The 15342-nt window shown below is 35.3% G+C and overlaps 1 protein-coding gene across 3 annotated transcripts in view; it reads right to left on the bottom strand.

Annotated features, from left to right (window-relative positions):
• Window positions 1–6062: 6062 nt before the first annotated feature.
• Window positions 6063–15342, bottom strand: part of LOC117418616 (polycomb group RING finger protein 5-B) — a 28790-nt gene continuing 19510 nt past the window's right edge. For 2 of the 3 annotated variants that reach the window (XM_034031810.3, XM_058984998.1), the window contains exons 6-9: window positions 13850–13995; window positions 13397–13549; window positions 12311–12400; window positions 6063–9545 (exon numbers count right to left, since the gene is read on the bottom strand). In XM_034031810.3, coding sequence (XP_033887701.1) covers window positions 9498–9545; window positions 12311–12400; window positions 13397–13549; window positions 13850–13995 — 437 coding nt within the window. In that variant the 3' untranslated portion in view covers window positions 6063–9497. The remainder of the gene's footprint in view (window positions 9546–12310; window positions 12401–13396; window positions 13550–13849; window positions 13996–15342) is intronic. The other variant, XM_034031811.3, reaches the window with a different exon arrangement.

Below are 15342 nucleotides of genomic sequence, written 5' to 3'. Positions count from 1 at the left end.
TTAAATAACAAGTTCTGAAATGCTGGATTCAACATGGTTATAAGGCTCAAATGACATTGGTTGCAATAATGGAATATTTTCTCCATCTATGTTTGAACCTGAAAACCACAAGCCTATACAAAACAAAAAAAATGTAATAAACATTATACTAGAGCTACTGAAAATGCTAAAGTTATCACAGAATACATCAAAATCATTAAGATTGCTATGCTGCCTTGAGTCTAAAGGTGTCTACATATTAAACATGATAACTGAAATATACAAGTTTATACTGATTTTAGCAGGACAGCACTATGTGTATACTGGTATAAGATTTTAATTGACTATTTAGTGAGCAACCAATCAGAAGCTATGTTTCCAGCATCTAACACGTGAGGCAACACAGGCAGAGATCCTGCAAGGATTTCTGATGGCTGTAGAACTTTTTTACCTATTTTTAAAATCCCCTTGTTAGCTTGAAGGGCTGGGAAATTTAACTGTGGGAAGTTATTTTATTTGTACCCACAGGCAATGGGTAGAGCCTGATTTACTTTTGTTTTCCCTCATTTGATAGACATTTTGCGACCCAGCAGCTCCATAACCATCTCGTTACTCAACTCATTTCAGTGTTCATTTTAGTCACACTAAAGGTGGCACAGCTCTTTAAACCTTGACTTAGAGAATGCATTAGGAGGGAAGAACCACCCCAACATTGTGATCATGTTGTAGAAATACTATGTTGTAGAGCATGTTGTAGAAAAACAAATGAGTGACAACATAACCCAGCCATCCCTCAGTGCTCTTTACTCATAAATGAATGATTATTGTTTACTCCAAAATAAATAAATATATTTTTCTGCTTAAATTTTAGTGGTTACACCAAAGGTAGTAACTAATGTACTATAATATTTTGATTTAAAGCTGGTATAACTCTAGATTGGCTAGTATTTGTGGCAATGAACAAATTAAAGATGCAGTTATAAAACAGTGTCAGTTATGTTTGAGCAAGAAAAGCCAGATTATTTTCCTGAAAGAAAGAAAGAAAGAAAGAAAGAAAGAAAGAAAGAACAGACACACTGCAATAGGCCACCCTCAAACCTTAAATTAAATGAAAGCAGGGACCTTACGCAATTATTCAGGTCAGGTCAGGAGATACCAAATCTGTCCTCACAAATATGTTACAACATGTACAGAGAATAAATCAAAATGATGGTGGCGCTTAACTATTTCTAAATTAAGCTATCGCAGCTCCGTAGTCTTTGATTTAATGGCACCTATGTTCCTTATAAACACTCCACATTGGCACATTAAAATGTAAGTTAGTTGTTATGAATAAAAGCATGTTATTATTACAGCAAGGGGTATCTGTGATTACCAGAATACCTATATAATAAATAGTTATTTAGGCTGTGCAGTAAAAGGGTCAGCTAAAGCAGATTCTGGATGACATCATGGTCTCAGATGAAACCATATTAACCATAGCCAGTGTTAGCTCTTACATTCTTTTAGGTTTCCTCCTGCCAAAGTGAGTCAAAAGTATTACTGTAGCTGTGTCACATCTTGAGCGTGTTCCTAAAGAGGCAGTGATTTCTTTTGCTGACCTGAAACAAATTACTCTGGGTGTACAGTTATCTTGAAAGGCCTTGGAACCAGATTTTGTAAAGGAGGAAGAGTTTATTATGTATACAAGTCACATTTTCAAAAACATTCAGGATACATTAAACAAAAAATACAATAAAATACAAAAACTTAAGGGGACAGCAACCTAAAAGAAAATTATATATTTTCCCTGTATTGAAAAGAGCACTTCCCATTAAGCAAAACCAGCATATGGAGATCACACTGAAATACTAACCAACAGAGGATTCTTCCAGTAAAAGAAGGCTGTAATAACTAAGAACACCTGTTTTTAGGATATTAAGCACAAAGGGAACACATTTTCTATGGGTTAACTTCATCATTCAAAACTCTATTTTTGAGCAGTACAGATCGATAGATTTGTGGTCCTTTTAAATATCCAAATTCTTGTCTTGAACTTGCTTGGAATTTCCTTCCTAACATCAATGGATTTAGCTTTCCAACCAGTAGGCAACCATAACTCTATTAAGTACTAATTTTCGCCCTGCATTTAAGATGTTCACTGCAGAATGTACTTGAATTAACAACAGTTTTTTGACAGATGTTGATCCACTCACAAAATCAGTTGTCTAGCAACACTACAGCTATGGCCAAAAGTTTTTTACCACCTAGAATTTTAGGATTGAGACATAATTAAACAAAACTATATAAACATAATTTAGATCCTTTATTTTACATCATGTAATCAAAGAAACTACAAAATGATATCACAAAAGTCTACCGGAAGCCATAATAGTAGTAGTCAGTTTTTAATTAAGTATATAGAAAACTACAGAACGGTGTGTAATTTAATATGTTAACATAGCATTATTCAGCAGGTTCAATTCGACTTTATGAAGTAAAATTAGTTAATTCTATAGGGTGATGCAAACCTTTTGGCCATAGATGTATGTCAGAGAGGTTTCTGACAACAGGATACATCATGGTAAAGTGCAGAATTATGAAGTACAATAGCCATGGTACACCGTGTGAGGCACTGCCACTTGGCTTATCTTTTACTTGCCTGTTGTCAGTACTGTTGTCACTACATAGTAATGACATTGTTAATACACAACCATACAGTGTACATACAAAAGGAGCTAACATCTGCCAACATTTTTCATTTTGTAATAAAGCGTGTTGTTGCATTTATTAATGAAACAGTGTGCGTAGTTAATGGGTTATTACACTTAATTACAATGTAGTTAGGGATACTTAATGTGTCACCTGAGACACTTTAAAATTTGAGAAATTATAAATCAAGTTTTTGGTACACTATTACACAGGTTAGAAAACCTGGTGCAACACATAATATCACATAATATCTTGTTTAGCCTTACAGCAGCTTTGACAATCGATCCAGCCACAGTCACATTCTCCATCTGAAGTGATAGCAGTAGGACTGGATATTCTATCCACAGTGGAATTCGACGACTTGAATACTATCCATTTGAATACTAATTAAAACCGCATGAAGGATTAAGAAGCTTTTGGACAGCTTAAAATGCACATAAAGTTATATCGATAATCAAACTGATGGCAGACATGCCACACTGAGCTGCCTCAGTACAGGTGATCAAAAGACCAGCTGTACTTAGTGTCACTGTATAATGACTCTGGAAGCTCAATTAACATTACTTATCTCTCAAGCAAAATCTATTGGGGTTCAGTGTGAACCGTTATTTTATGAGGGACCAATTTTATAACTGGGACTCAAACCTGCTCTGTTCTGTAGCTATGGAAACATATGCAGAATGGAAATTCGGGCATATGCAATAATTTCCATGGGCATCTTTAAAGTAGTTTTACTTTTGAATAAAATCTGCTACAGTACTCATTGCCATTATGCTAATGAGTTAGAATCAGTATGTTGGAAATGTGACATGATAATACAGGGCTGGCCAGTGAGGTGCTAAAGAGAGTTACCAAACTAACACATTGCAAGATCACAGAGAGGAATAAACACATATGTATGTCTGCCAACATTTACCAAGATGTGTGTACCGAAGACTGAACACATGCCAGTTCTTTCTTTTTTATTATACAAATAAAAAAGACTGGGAAATAACATATTCAACAAATTGCCAAGAGAAACTAATACATAAATAAAAGTACATCCATCCATAAGTTCTGCCAGCTGGCGCAGAATAGTCGGTTATATTGAAACTGCAAACTGGAACAGCAGGGAGGCTTGCTAATAAAATGAAGAACGTGTCAGAGACTGGCTGTACAGGAACCTTGCTGTGCTTCAACAGAAGTGTGGCACAGGTAATACAAACAATGACTGCTGCTCTAACAAGGTGGGTTCATCTACCTAAAACAGCAATACAGAATACAGTTAGCAGCTTGACATTTACACTACAGATTTATTTAGCGTTTTTACCTTATAATCTATGACTGGGATGGTATTTGTGCATTTTATAAGAGAGGGAACTTGCAGCAAGTACTACACATGTGGACGTGAAGAATGTATGATGATAGGGAATATTGAAGCTCAAGGCCAATCCTGTTCAAATGACTTCACCTAATTAGTTTACCACAAGACATGACATCATGCACTTGTTCTATAATTGGTCAAGTAACTTTGGCTGACAACAGCATGACTAGTATGGTAACAACAATTCCACAGTAGTACTGATATGATACTATGGTATTGCAATGGATATATTGGTTTGTGTGTTGGTTTGCAATACCAATGGTATGATAAAAAATGAATATTTTATTTTGTGCTCTGTTTTGGGAAGCAAAGTTTTTTGAAGAACAGCAGAAAGGGTAACATAAAATCTGTGAAAGGGTGTCCTTTTGGGTGTAGTTTACAGTATCTTTTTGAGGTACAGATTGTAGAAGTTTCAGCGAAAGACATTACTGGTTGTGTGCCACTTGATTACAGTGCTTACTTTACAAACTACCAGCAACAGTCTGCTGCCTAAGTGGCCCTATGTTATTTAATCATTTCCAACCTTACACACAGCCTTATTTTCTGACTGCTGAGTGAATTAAGTGATTAAGGTAAAAATCTCTATGGCTAGAGAATGTCACCATCATTATAATTCTGGTATTATTACCTTGAAGAAACTCTATAAGAACCAAAAGCTGACAACAGCATTACCAACAGTGTCACACAATGGATTTGGAACTATTGTACTGTGCATTAGGGCTAACATTACTGCTTTTGTTTAAGCTATGGGCTAACTAGGGCAGCAGTGTGGAGTAGCGGTTAGGGCTCTGGACTCTTGACCGGAGGGTCGTGGGTTCAATCCCCGGTGGGGACACTGCTGCTGTACCCTTGAGCAAGGTACTTTACCTAGATTGCTCCAGTAAAAACCCAACTGTATAAATGGGTAATTGTATGTAAAAATAATGTGTAAAGAAAATAATGTAATTGTATGTAAAAATAATGTGATATCTTGTAACAATTGTAAGTTGCCCTGGATAAGGGTGTCTGCTAAGAAATAAATAATAATAATAATAAACTAGCAAACTGGAGAGGTAGTGTGTGGATGTTTGGGTACTTGAGCTCAGCCCAGATATGATACAAAGCTACTGCAATAGAAAACCCATCTTTTTTTCTATCATTGTCCCTTACAGTACAGAACCACCATTGTGGGGCTACTGTGTTTCAAAGGTAATTTCAGGAGCAGTTATGTGTTGTATTTCTGTTTACTATTTTTCAGTTTTGTTATGTTTGAATGCATGCAACAGTGCTAAAGGTTTCAGCAAGTTGAATGCACTTGTTTGACATTTGGAAGCAAAGCAAAGCAAAGAATAAAATGGGTCATATTTTCAAAGCATTTACTTGGGGAACACATCATGCTAATGCAACCAAACACACTGAGACTTGCATTACTTTGTAATTGCCAGTCGTTTGGTTGTGAATTGCGATTAGCGAATTTGGTTTATGTTATGTAAATGTTATCTGAGATTGCCAAAAGAACACATTTGTACCTCATAGTTAATTTCACTTAAATGTGCAACTCAGAAGTAATTTTATCCTTAGTCCAGGGGTGATACTGTAGAACCCTAAGGGCAACTCTTTCACAGGATCCAGCACATTTCAGCATATTGAGCTGCCTGTGTAAAATGCTCTCTGCCCTTGATATTCTTTTATATAAAGAGCAATCAGGATTGAGGGATGGGGCCCAGGACCAAAAAAACAAACCAAAAAAAAAATCATCAAAGTGTATTGCATCGCTGAACTGTTATTTCTAACACTACTTTATTACATTACATCCAGTATTCAGTATATTGGATATGGAGGTGTATTAAGATGAGCTTGAATTATTTTGATTTACATTGTGTTTATCTTTCAATACTGAATGAATTCATGTGATTGTCAAGCTGGATAAATAAATATGAATAAAGAGGTTTCAATAATTTAAGGAGCCATTCATATTATTGTGTTTAGTAATTTTCCCAAATCAGTGTTCAGTTCTACTGATCCTCGTAAGCCAACAAAGACAAGTCTCTTCATTTGATCTTTTTATTGCACATAAAAATAAATTACAAAGAAAATTAAAAGCATCCAAATAGACTGAAGGCTTACAACAGAGGTAAAGTATCAAGTTTGTTAGTATTGGGCATTGTTCAACAAGAATGGATCCGTTGGATCAGATCTGACAATAACCTTAATTTTCGTTGATGGATGGCAGTCAGTGCTTTAGCAACATGGGAGATTTTCCATGAAGAATTCCAGTCACCCTGGCTGTTGTTCATGGAGCTGGGCAAACAGCAGCATCACCCTGCAGATGTTTACTTGGGAGGCATCCAGGGCAAAACATTAAACACTACTGAATTATGCACAGCTAAGACATTCCTTATTGTGGTTTGAATGAACTTCATTAACCTTGCTGGAGAACGCTCACTGCAAAGCCATTCAATCTATTTGCTATTCAATGTACGATTCTCACTATACAGTGACACCAGACATTAGTAACACTATATAACAATATGATGTGGGTGGGGTTGAGATCAGCAGGTTAAAAAAATATGTAAGCAATCGCAATCTACAGTAGTCTGTGTAAAGTTGTATAATTTGACCCATGGAGTCAACAATGGGAAGGATATTTTCCAAACTACTGTCTTACAGCAATGAGATTATTTGCATGTGTATGTATAATAGTAAAATGCCTCCAGTCACACAATGTGATTCATTTTTTTATTTTTATAATAATGTCAGGAAATTTATTTTATATATATATATATATATATATATATATATATATATATATATATATATATATATATATATATATATCACACACACACACACACACACACACACACACACACAGATCGCTAAACTCTATAGGAATGCATTTCAGGCACATTTACATTGAAAAATAGAATAGATTATTCTAAGCAGCATTTTTTTGTTTGGATAACATACAACATTAATTTCCTTTTAAAGATAAAATATCTACAAGTGCTTCTTACAAAAATACAGAATATTCTTCATAGCGGGTTAGCACAAGAACATTTCAAAGGTTATTTAGTCTAAACAATGTACCACTATTCGTTTTTATTTTTTTATTTAATTTTTTAAATTTTTATAAAACACTTTTTTTTTTTGAAGACGGATAAAAACTCAAAGTGATTACAAACAAGAGTTTTTTTTTTTGTTTTTTTTTTAAAGATGCTCTCACAAGTTGTTGGTAATAATATTTTGGAGATGAAAAGAAACAAACATACCTGCAATTAGGATGCTGTTAACAAATGCCCACTGCAACTTGCCCACTTCACTGCTAGAGATTTGTACATAAAGGAGGCAGCTATACAATATATCTGACTTTTGCAGGCCACCAGAAAGCTCCTTAATAAAGCAGACATTATTGCTTTATCACTATATGTATTATACCCATATTCTAGCAGTGTGGCATGACAATACAGTAAATGTGGTACACTTGTAACAAGGTAGTCTTAGATGAAAGCCTCACTGTATCGTTTAGACTTTAGTTACAAACATGCAGAAGCTACAAAAAACAAACAAACCAAAAAAAAAAAAAAAAAAAAAAGCTTCTATTTTAATCATCATAGAGATGACTTTTTCTTGACTTTTCAAAATGACAGACAGCAATTTGATAGTTTTTAATTAAAAAAAAACAACTATAAAAATAAAATGCAACAGTTATCAAGCATATATGAAATTAACGGCACAACCAATGTTATACAAGGGAACAATAGAACTGTTTATCTAATTTAACACATATTTTAAAGATATTTTATTTCCCAATTGGGCTCAATTTAGAGAATTCAGCACTCAGTAAAGTAGAGAGAGGAAACAACACCGATATTAATCACTGATATTTGTGTAAAAAAAATAATAAAACAGGTATTTTGTAAAATAAGGCAAAACCAATTAAAACAAAATGTTCACTAAATTCTTTTTTTATATATATTGTATTCGTACAGTATCTATCTAATTTTAAAATTCATCAATATTCCTAATAGCACTGCCAAAAAAATCTATTACCTGTTCATAAAACTGGCACAAAAACAGGCCTGGGTAATCACATTTTAGTCTGACCATGGAAAAGAACTGAAAGCTTCTATGAATACTTTCAGCTCATATTTTCTTCCCAAACAATGATTCGAGATTTGGAAATGCTTTCGAAAATTTCTCCCTAATCACTGAACCTCAGAATGTATGTGGTCATATGACGTGTCATGTGATCCACTAGCCCTATCTAAGTTGTGTGAAACCTTTAGAATCCTTTAACTCTAGACACCTGTTTCCATTTGAACAATGCGTTGTGAGCTACAGTACATGGTCCAACCCACAGTTGAAGCCATTATCTATTTCCTTTGCCTAATCAGTGTGCATTACTGTATGGTTTATCCAAGGCATGTGTAAATTATATTTAATTGGCACCACTCTATACACAGTGACTACAGTTAAGAATGCATAGGGAATTAAAGGAAGGAATGATAAAACTTGTATAAATCTCTTGCAGTATGACATTTACAATGGAAAATATAACCAATTACTCTATGAATAAATACAACTGTCTGACTTCCTGACATTAATAACTAAGAAAGTGGCCATGACCCTTAAAAATAGGGCAGATATAATCTGTCCACAGTGTGATACAGTAATAATCAAAAAGGTGTTGGGTGGATGAAATTACCTTATTAGGAATCTTTAGATCATCTGTTTGGTATTCAAAATTCAAAACAGTTCTTCTCTAATCATCACCACCACCAACATATATTCTGAAAGAGTTTTAAGCATGTCTTTTAGATTGTTACAATATCTATTTCTAACCAATAACACATTTATAAACCTTAAATACAGATTAGTAGCCTGCTTTAACTATTACATATCTCAAGACCTCCCATAAACACCTCTCACTGAGTTAAACTCACTTGCTATTTTCATAACCAATGTATTTTGACCAATAGATTGATACCTTATAACTTATAAGCTTATCCAACCCAGAAAGAATTCTGTTGAACAACCTGAAGGTATCAGTTCAATTTGGATTTTACTCCAGTGGGTCCAACATACTCATTCAACAGCAAACTGAATCTTTACTTTCACAAATCTGTATACTGTGTCATTGCAGTGCAACAGATAAGCTTGTGTATTCAAATTAAAAGCAGTGAAACAGTTCTGTTGTTACACTAGTTTCTGGACTACGAAAAACCCATGCCAAGTGCTACAATTATTCTAGGTAGGATGTTGAAGAAGCAAGATTGGCACACATTAATTTGTTGTCAAATTAAAATATAAAACTGACTTAAAGAAACCAAACTCTAACAGGATAGACATCTATCTGCATGCAGCAAAGAAACAGAATCATCTGTGTCCCTGGTCCAGGCACATCCATTCATTGTGCAATCTGTCGATGGGTTTACTTTAGTGCAGGAGTCACCTCAGCAGGTTCACTCTGTCTCCCTGTGGTCTAGCCAAAGTCAATCCGCGGTCGATACTGTAGTACCATTGGGTAAGACTGATGGGGGGGGGGGAGGGAGGGAGGGAGGAAACAGATACACACATTAGTTTGTCTCAGTAAAATAACATTGCTACACAAAGTGCTGTCCAACTGTAATACATAATAGGTCATTCAATAACAGAGCAACACAAAGCTCTGATTAGTGTGTACTTTGTATATTTATGGTTTATTTAATGTGATAAGTTTAAAAAGAATAACACAATGTAATACAAATAAAAAACACCCAGGTGACAGCAACAATTTAAACTACTTTTTTAAGTGAACACAAGACTCACACAACACCAAATTTCAATATTGTTGACACTATTCACAAAGCTTTAGATCACTGGTTTGAAAGGGTGTTTTTTCAAAGCCTATTTTTATGAAAAAAAATAAAAAGTCATTGGTTTCTATAACGAAAGCCTAGAACAATTCCATGAATATCAAACTTAATTTTATGCATAAAACAGACTTTGAAAAAAAAAATAGAGAGGAAAAACAAGTATAAAATAAATGTCCCTGCAAAAAGGCAGTTTTACTGGATGAGTTTCATTTTTAACTTTCACAGAAAGAATGTAACAAATATAAATCAGAAATGGCTTCTGAATATAGCTGGAGAGTACAGCAAGAGAGGTGCCAAATTTACAAAAAAAAAACATTTACGTGCCCCTTACAAAGACACTTTTTCTTACATGTTGTAATAAATAACTACACAAAAGAAAAGAGCAGTACGAAATGACCTTTGATGGATTGTAGATGAGGTTGAAATTTGACCCCTTTGATGCCATTTCCTGATGCTGGCTGAACTTCTGTAATGTTACTCAAGAGCCAGGCATTTGTTTGACTTGTCACAACTGATAATAGTAGTGGCTCACACAAATGGTACTGGTACATAGTTCTAGAAGACTTTTAAACTGACCTATCGGGGATGCATTCAGTGCCAAAGTCAGGTGGCTAAATAATTGGTCTGGTACTGTTTCCTCTAGCAGCATAGCCATTAAGTCAAACACTTATGTTAGCAGGTCCTGGCTTATAAAATGAATATGACCATCTGATTTTTGATTCTCTCCACAGGTGCTTTTTTGTATTAATACCCTCCCCCCCCATTTACAACAGGTTGTATCCTTATTATCCAGAAAGTCAAAGGTCCATATTTATTAACTAACTGGCCTAAATCATTATGATGGATTACTGTTTTGTACTTCTCAATTAGTATTTTTAATGTAATTTCTAGTTTTGTACACTGTATTTTATTACAATTTATTCTTTGCTCATATTTTCCTATTCAAATTTTTTGAAAGGTACAGTACAATATAACAAAGCTCTGTACAAAAAACTCCTATAAATATTATTGGCTCCTTGAATTCACACTTGGTGCCAGCACCACATTCTTCCAACAAAATAGGCCTTTCTTTTTCCTTTAAGAATACAAAGTAAACTGCATACTGTAAGTAAGGCAGTAGAAAGCACCTCGCTCTCTTTATACACAGACTTTGTGTATTTTTCTGTGTGCATGACTGTGTTCCCTACAGCTTGTTTTGTGCCAATACCAAAACTGAGCACTTTATATCAGCTAGATAAGCCACAGCATGTGTGGCTATACCGCAAGTCAAGGGACCTAAGACCAGCCCTGCATTACAGAATAAGTATCAATGCTGCATTTTGCATAACCAATTAATCTAATGTTAGCGACAGCAATTTGCACAACAGTGTGTGCTATATATGGTTTTAATTTCCAACCCCTGTACTTTCCCATATTTTACAAAAGGCAGCATTCAGATGTATTACAGAGTTACCTGTGGGTTGTTCTACACTGTCTAACTTATTATGCCATATAGATGAGGCCTCCATTTAGTGTGGATTAACAGTGTTTCATCTGGGTTTGGATCCCATTTTCCACAGACATTGTTTTTTATTTAGGTCTAATGGAACCTAATCCTAGCCAGCTCTGAAACCTTGCCCTGTCAACCCAATTCCTCACAGATTTCCTAAAAAATGACATTTAGAGAGAATAGCCAGACAGCTCATACAATTTTCTTCGGTTTCCGAATGGCACACAATTTCACAGTTGAATGAGCAAAAGCACAGGTAGGTGGAAGTGCTGTGGGCTGAAAGCATGCCAGGGGCTAAGTTGGCTCTGGAAACCGAGATCTTTAGCTTCTCGGTTCTTAAATCCAATTACCAGGCCCTGCACTTCCAGGCCAACTTTTAGGTTAGGACAGGTCCTCCTTACTGCGGCTACAGCAAGTAGCAGATCAACACAGGTCAGCTGATTTCATACTAAGCACTACATTTTATACTTCCATTTAGAATGTTCAGACATTTCAAAGACAATGCGACAGAAGTCCAAGTTGCTGGTGCTTTTTGGTACAAAATCACTTTGTGTTGTAGCTCAATTTTACTCAGATGGTCAAGGAGGTGATTAGATACCAGGAAGAACCGCAATGTAATTTGTATATCTGAATAAAAGTATGAATGAAAGCAAAGATTAAATAGAGCTATTAGGCTGATACTGCTAATACGGTAAAAAAATACAAATAAATAACATTTTAACCCTTGGTTAGCTCTCTTATCTGTGTACAGACAGTAAGAAGTGTTTTGTAAATGATCAAATGTTTCACATTACAGGGACATGAATTATAAATAGTAGGGCCATTTTATTAAACGATCCAACTAATGGCAAACCCTTACTCTAGCAGTGTAACTATTTGACAGACTTTCTTCAGGAAAGAAACGCAAAGAGTGATGCAATGGAATACACAGAGAGATGAATCACTACTTACATTTTCACCCCGAAGTCTCCATCTTGTCATATAGATAAATTCCATAGTATGATCTTTCCCCATGATCTCACCGTTGCATAGTACATCCAGCTGTGACCAAAACAGACATGACATTACAGTTACAGATAACACTGCAATAGGTATGCTGTAACAAAATATCGCTGCCTCTGTTTCTGAAGTCGTGAGCAATGAATTTGGTGTCAACATAAGAAAGCAACTCCCAAGTATACCATAAGGAATCACAGAACAATGCAAAACAAAGATGCACTGCAGCCAAACAGAACACAAAAAGAAAAGAGATGTTGAATTGGGGTAGACGAACCTATGACATGTATCAAAAGGGGGGGTGTAGCACACTTCTATACAACTGGACAGACTTTATGTTTGACTGTTTTGTTTTCTGTATATTCTATATTAAAAGCTCCCATATACTACCTTCACATTTTACTTCAAAAACCAAATCGGACTGACACTTCTGTTTTGCATTGACTCTGGTAGATGTATGCTACACGTAACCTAAGGCTTTATCAGAATGTGTTGTTATGGTTGCTACAGTACTGTAGATGTGTGTGCCAATCAAAGCAGGAGCAGAAATGGATTTACTCCCAAACAAAACTTACAGCACAGACATCACAAAAGATAAGTTAAACTTTGGTGATCATATCCAAGATTTTAAATGAATAAATTAACTAAAAAAGGACAGTATTACCACATTGTAAGTGTAATTATTCGATTCTTGGGTGGTTGCTTATTCACAGGGTCTAAATATGGTTGGATTTTGTCAGAGCATTTCACTGTACAGGAGGATCCCCAGACATTGTAAAATGTTCTAAAAAAAATCCATCTGTGGCTAATCCTGGCGGAGTATAGGTTGATCAAATCAACCTTAGTGCTGAAGGAGCTAACCTGGTATTTTCACCCAAGGATGATGCATCACATTTATTAAACTAGACAGGCCTTATCTTAGCAAGAACAGAAATGTGTTCCGTAAGGAATAGCAGGTATGCATGTGGGACACACCAATGTTTTAAAATTCTCAACTTATGATAAAGCGTTACCCCTTGAGGTTTACCGGACATAGCTTACCTCATAAGAAGTTGGAAGCTTTAACTTCAGACTAAGAAACTTCTTTATTGTTCCAACCGTCACTCGAGTTGAGCAGCGTATAAATTTCTTCATTAAACCCTGGAGCGGGAATTGAAACAAGATCGTTTTCTCAAGGTTGGGTAGAAACTCAGACTGTTAGACAAGACAGGAATTAAAAAAAAAGATATTTCCATTATGGTTCAAAAACATAAAAGAATACTGGAAAGTAATATTTCCAAAAACAATCCTCAGTAAACCATAGAAAATCCTAAGCCTGTTCTTACTCAAACCCAAACTCGTGTATAGATGTTGAACTTACAATGTCTCCCTCAGAATGCTTGTAAAACTTTATAATGTTTATTTCTCCCATTAACATTAAAGTCTAGACATACACTTGCAATCCTGCTGACTCCACCCAAATAGTGTACTCTTATATGCTGTAATTCAGCTAACCTTCACTATGTTTTCTGCCGATTGACTGTTGTTTCTTAAGCAGTCAAGGCAGATAGCTATCTGGGGGTCACTTCTGTGGTGATCGTGGTCTCCATCTTCCTCATCGTCATCATCCATTCGGGCTCTCTTGGCTCTTGGACTGTCATCTGTGGTAAACAATCAAGATGTTAAGAAAGCAGCAAACTCATGCAAGATAGTACTACCAAGGGTGCTAGTGGTTAAGTAAAGAAACTTTACTGTGCCTATTCCATTTGCCTGCACCTTAAAAAGTGTGTGCTTGTTTAAATTTGTTACGGTGTGTGATCCAGAGAATCCTTGCATAAAGTTACACAGTTACCAGTAACACACCAATAGCAAAAGTGTAAAAGAAAATAAAAAAAACTTGTGTTAACATATTAAAAGCCTTGTATTTCTTCTGGTTAGTCCAGATGACAACTGTTTTGAGGGTTGTCTTTTTTTATGTTCCGTAAGAATTAAGTGCTCATTGGCTAATTGTACAATCTTGAGGAGCTGATGAGTGACGAGAAGACAGAGAGAATTAAGACAAGCTTTCAATTCTCCCATTAAAGACCTCCTTTTGCCTGACAAGAGCTTCTTACCAACACAATTAATACAATACGTATATATTTGTGCTAGGATCAGGGCCATCTATATTTATTATCTTTAGCAATGATAACAAAGAAAACTGTATTAACCCTTACAAAAGTTTACCAGGGTATTTTTAGTTTTACAATGCTTTACCATAGTTTACCATATTTATTAATACCTCGCTATTCTTTACAGTGCTTACTTCTGCTTTACCATGCTTTCACTATGCCTTACCACTCTTTACTATGGTAAACTTTTACAAGGGAAGCAACTGTGTTGTATTATGAATCAATGCCAGTGTCTTGTTAGAAGGTCTGAAACCTCAGAAACAATTGAAAATCTCATATGTAGTATATAATTAGTGAGTAAGTGAGAAATGTGCATGTTTGTACTGAAGTGTCAAATAACTTTTAATATGGAAATAAGATATTCCTTTAGGGCAGACAACCCCCATCTCTGACTGTAAAACAGCACATTTATGGAAATGAACGTGGTTTATTTTTCACGAAATGCAATAGATGGCAGTCATGTGTGTAGTGTTAAAAAATAAACAATAAGCACTAGCCTACATGTAAGAAAATAAACAGCCTTTTAAAAGCTGTCTGTATATCCCATGAACTGGGTTAGTTCTCTTTAACAAACCAAGTGTAAACGTCTCTGTATAGTTTACCACTAATATTATTTAGAAACCGCCCAAACTATGATCTATCCTCAGCTGACAAGCTAATTAAGCAACCCAGCCTTGTTTAACCGCAATGACTGCCTGCACTAGTATTTTTTCTTTCCACATTAGCTGTGCAATTATCTGTTAAGGAACTACTGCCATCATAATGCACCAAGTTCCAGACACTGCCAAATGAATACTCTGACAGACAATTAAAGCTTATTAATGATCAAACATTGTA

This window comes from Acipenser ruthenus, chromosome 13, assembly GCF_902713425.1.
Source record: "Acipenser ruthenus chromosome 13, fAciRut3.2 maternal haplotype, whole genome shotgun sequence".
NCBI lineage: Eukaryota > Metazoa > Chordata > Actinopteri > Acipenseriformes > Acipenseridae > Acipenser > Acipenser ruthenus.
The sequence above is the reverse complement of the archived record's forward strand: the minus strand, read 5'-3'. Positions and strand labels throughout refer to the sequence as shown.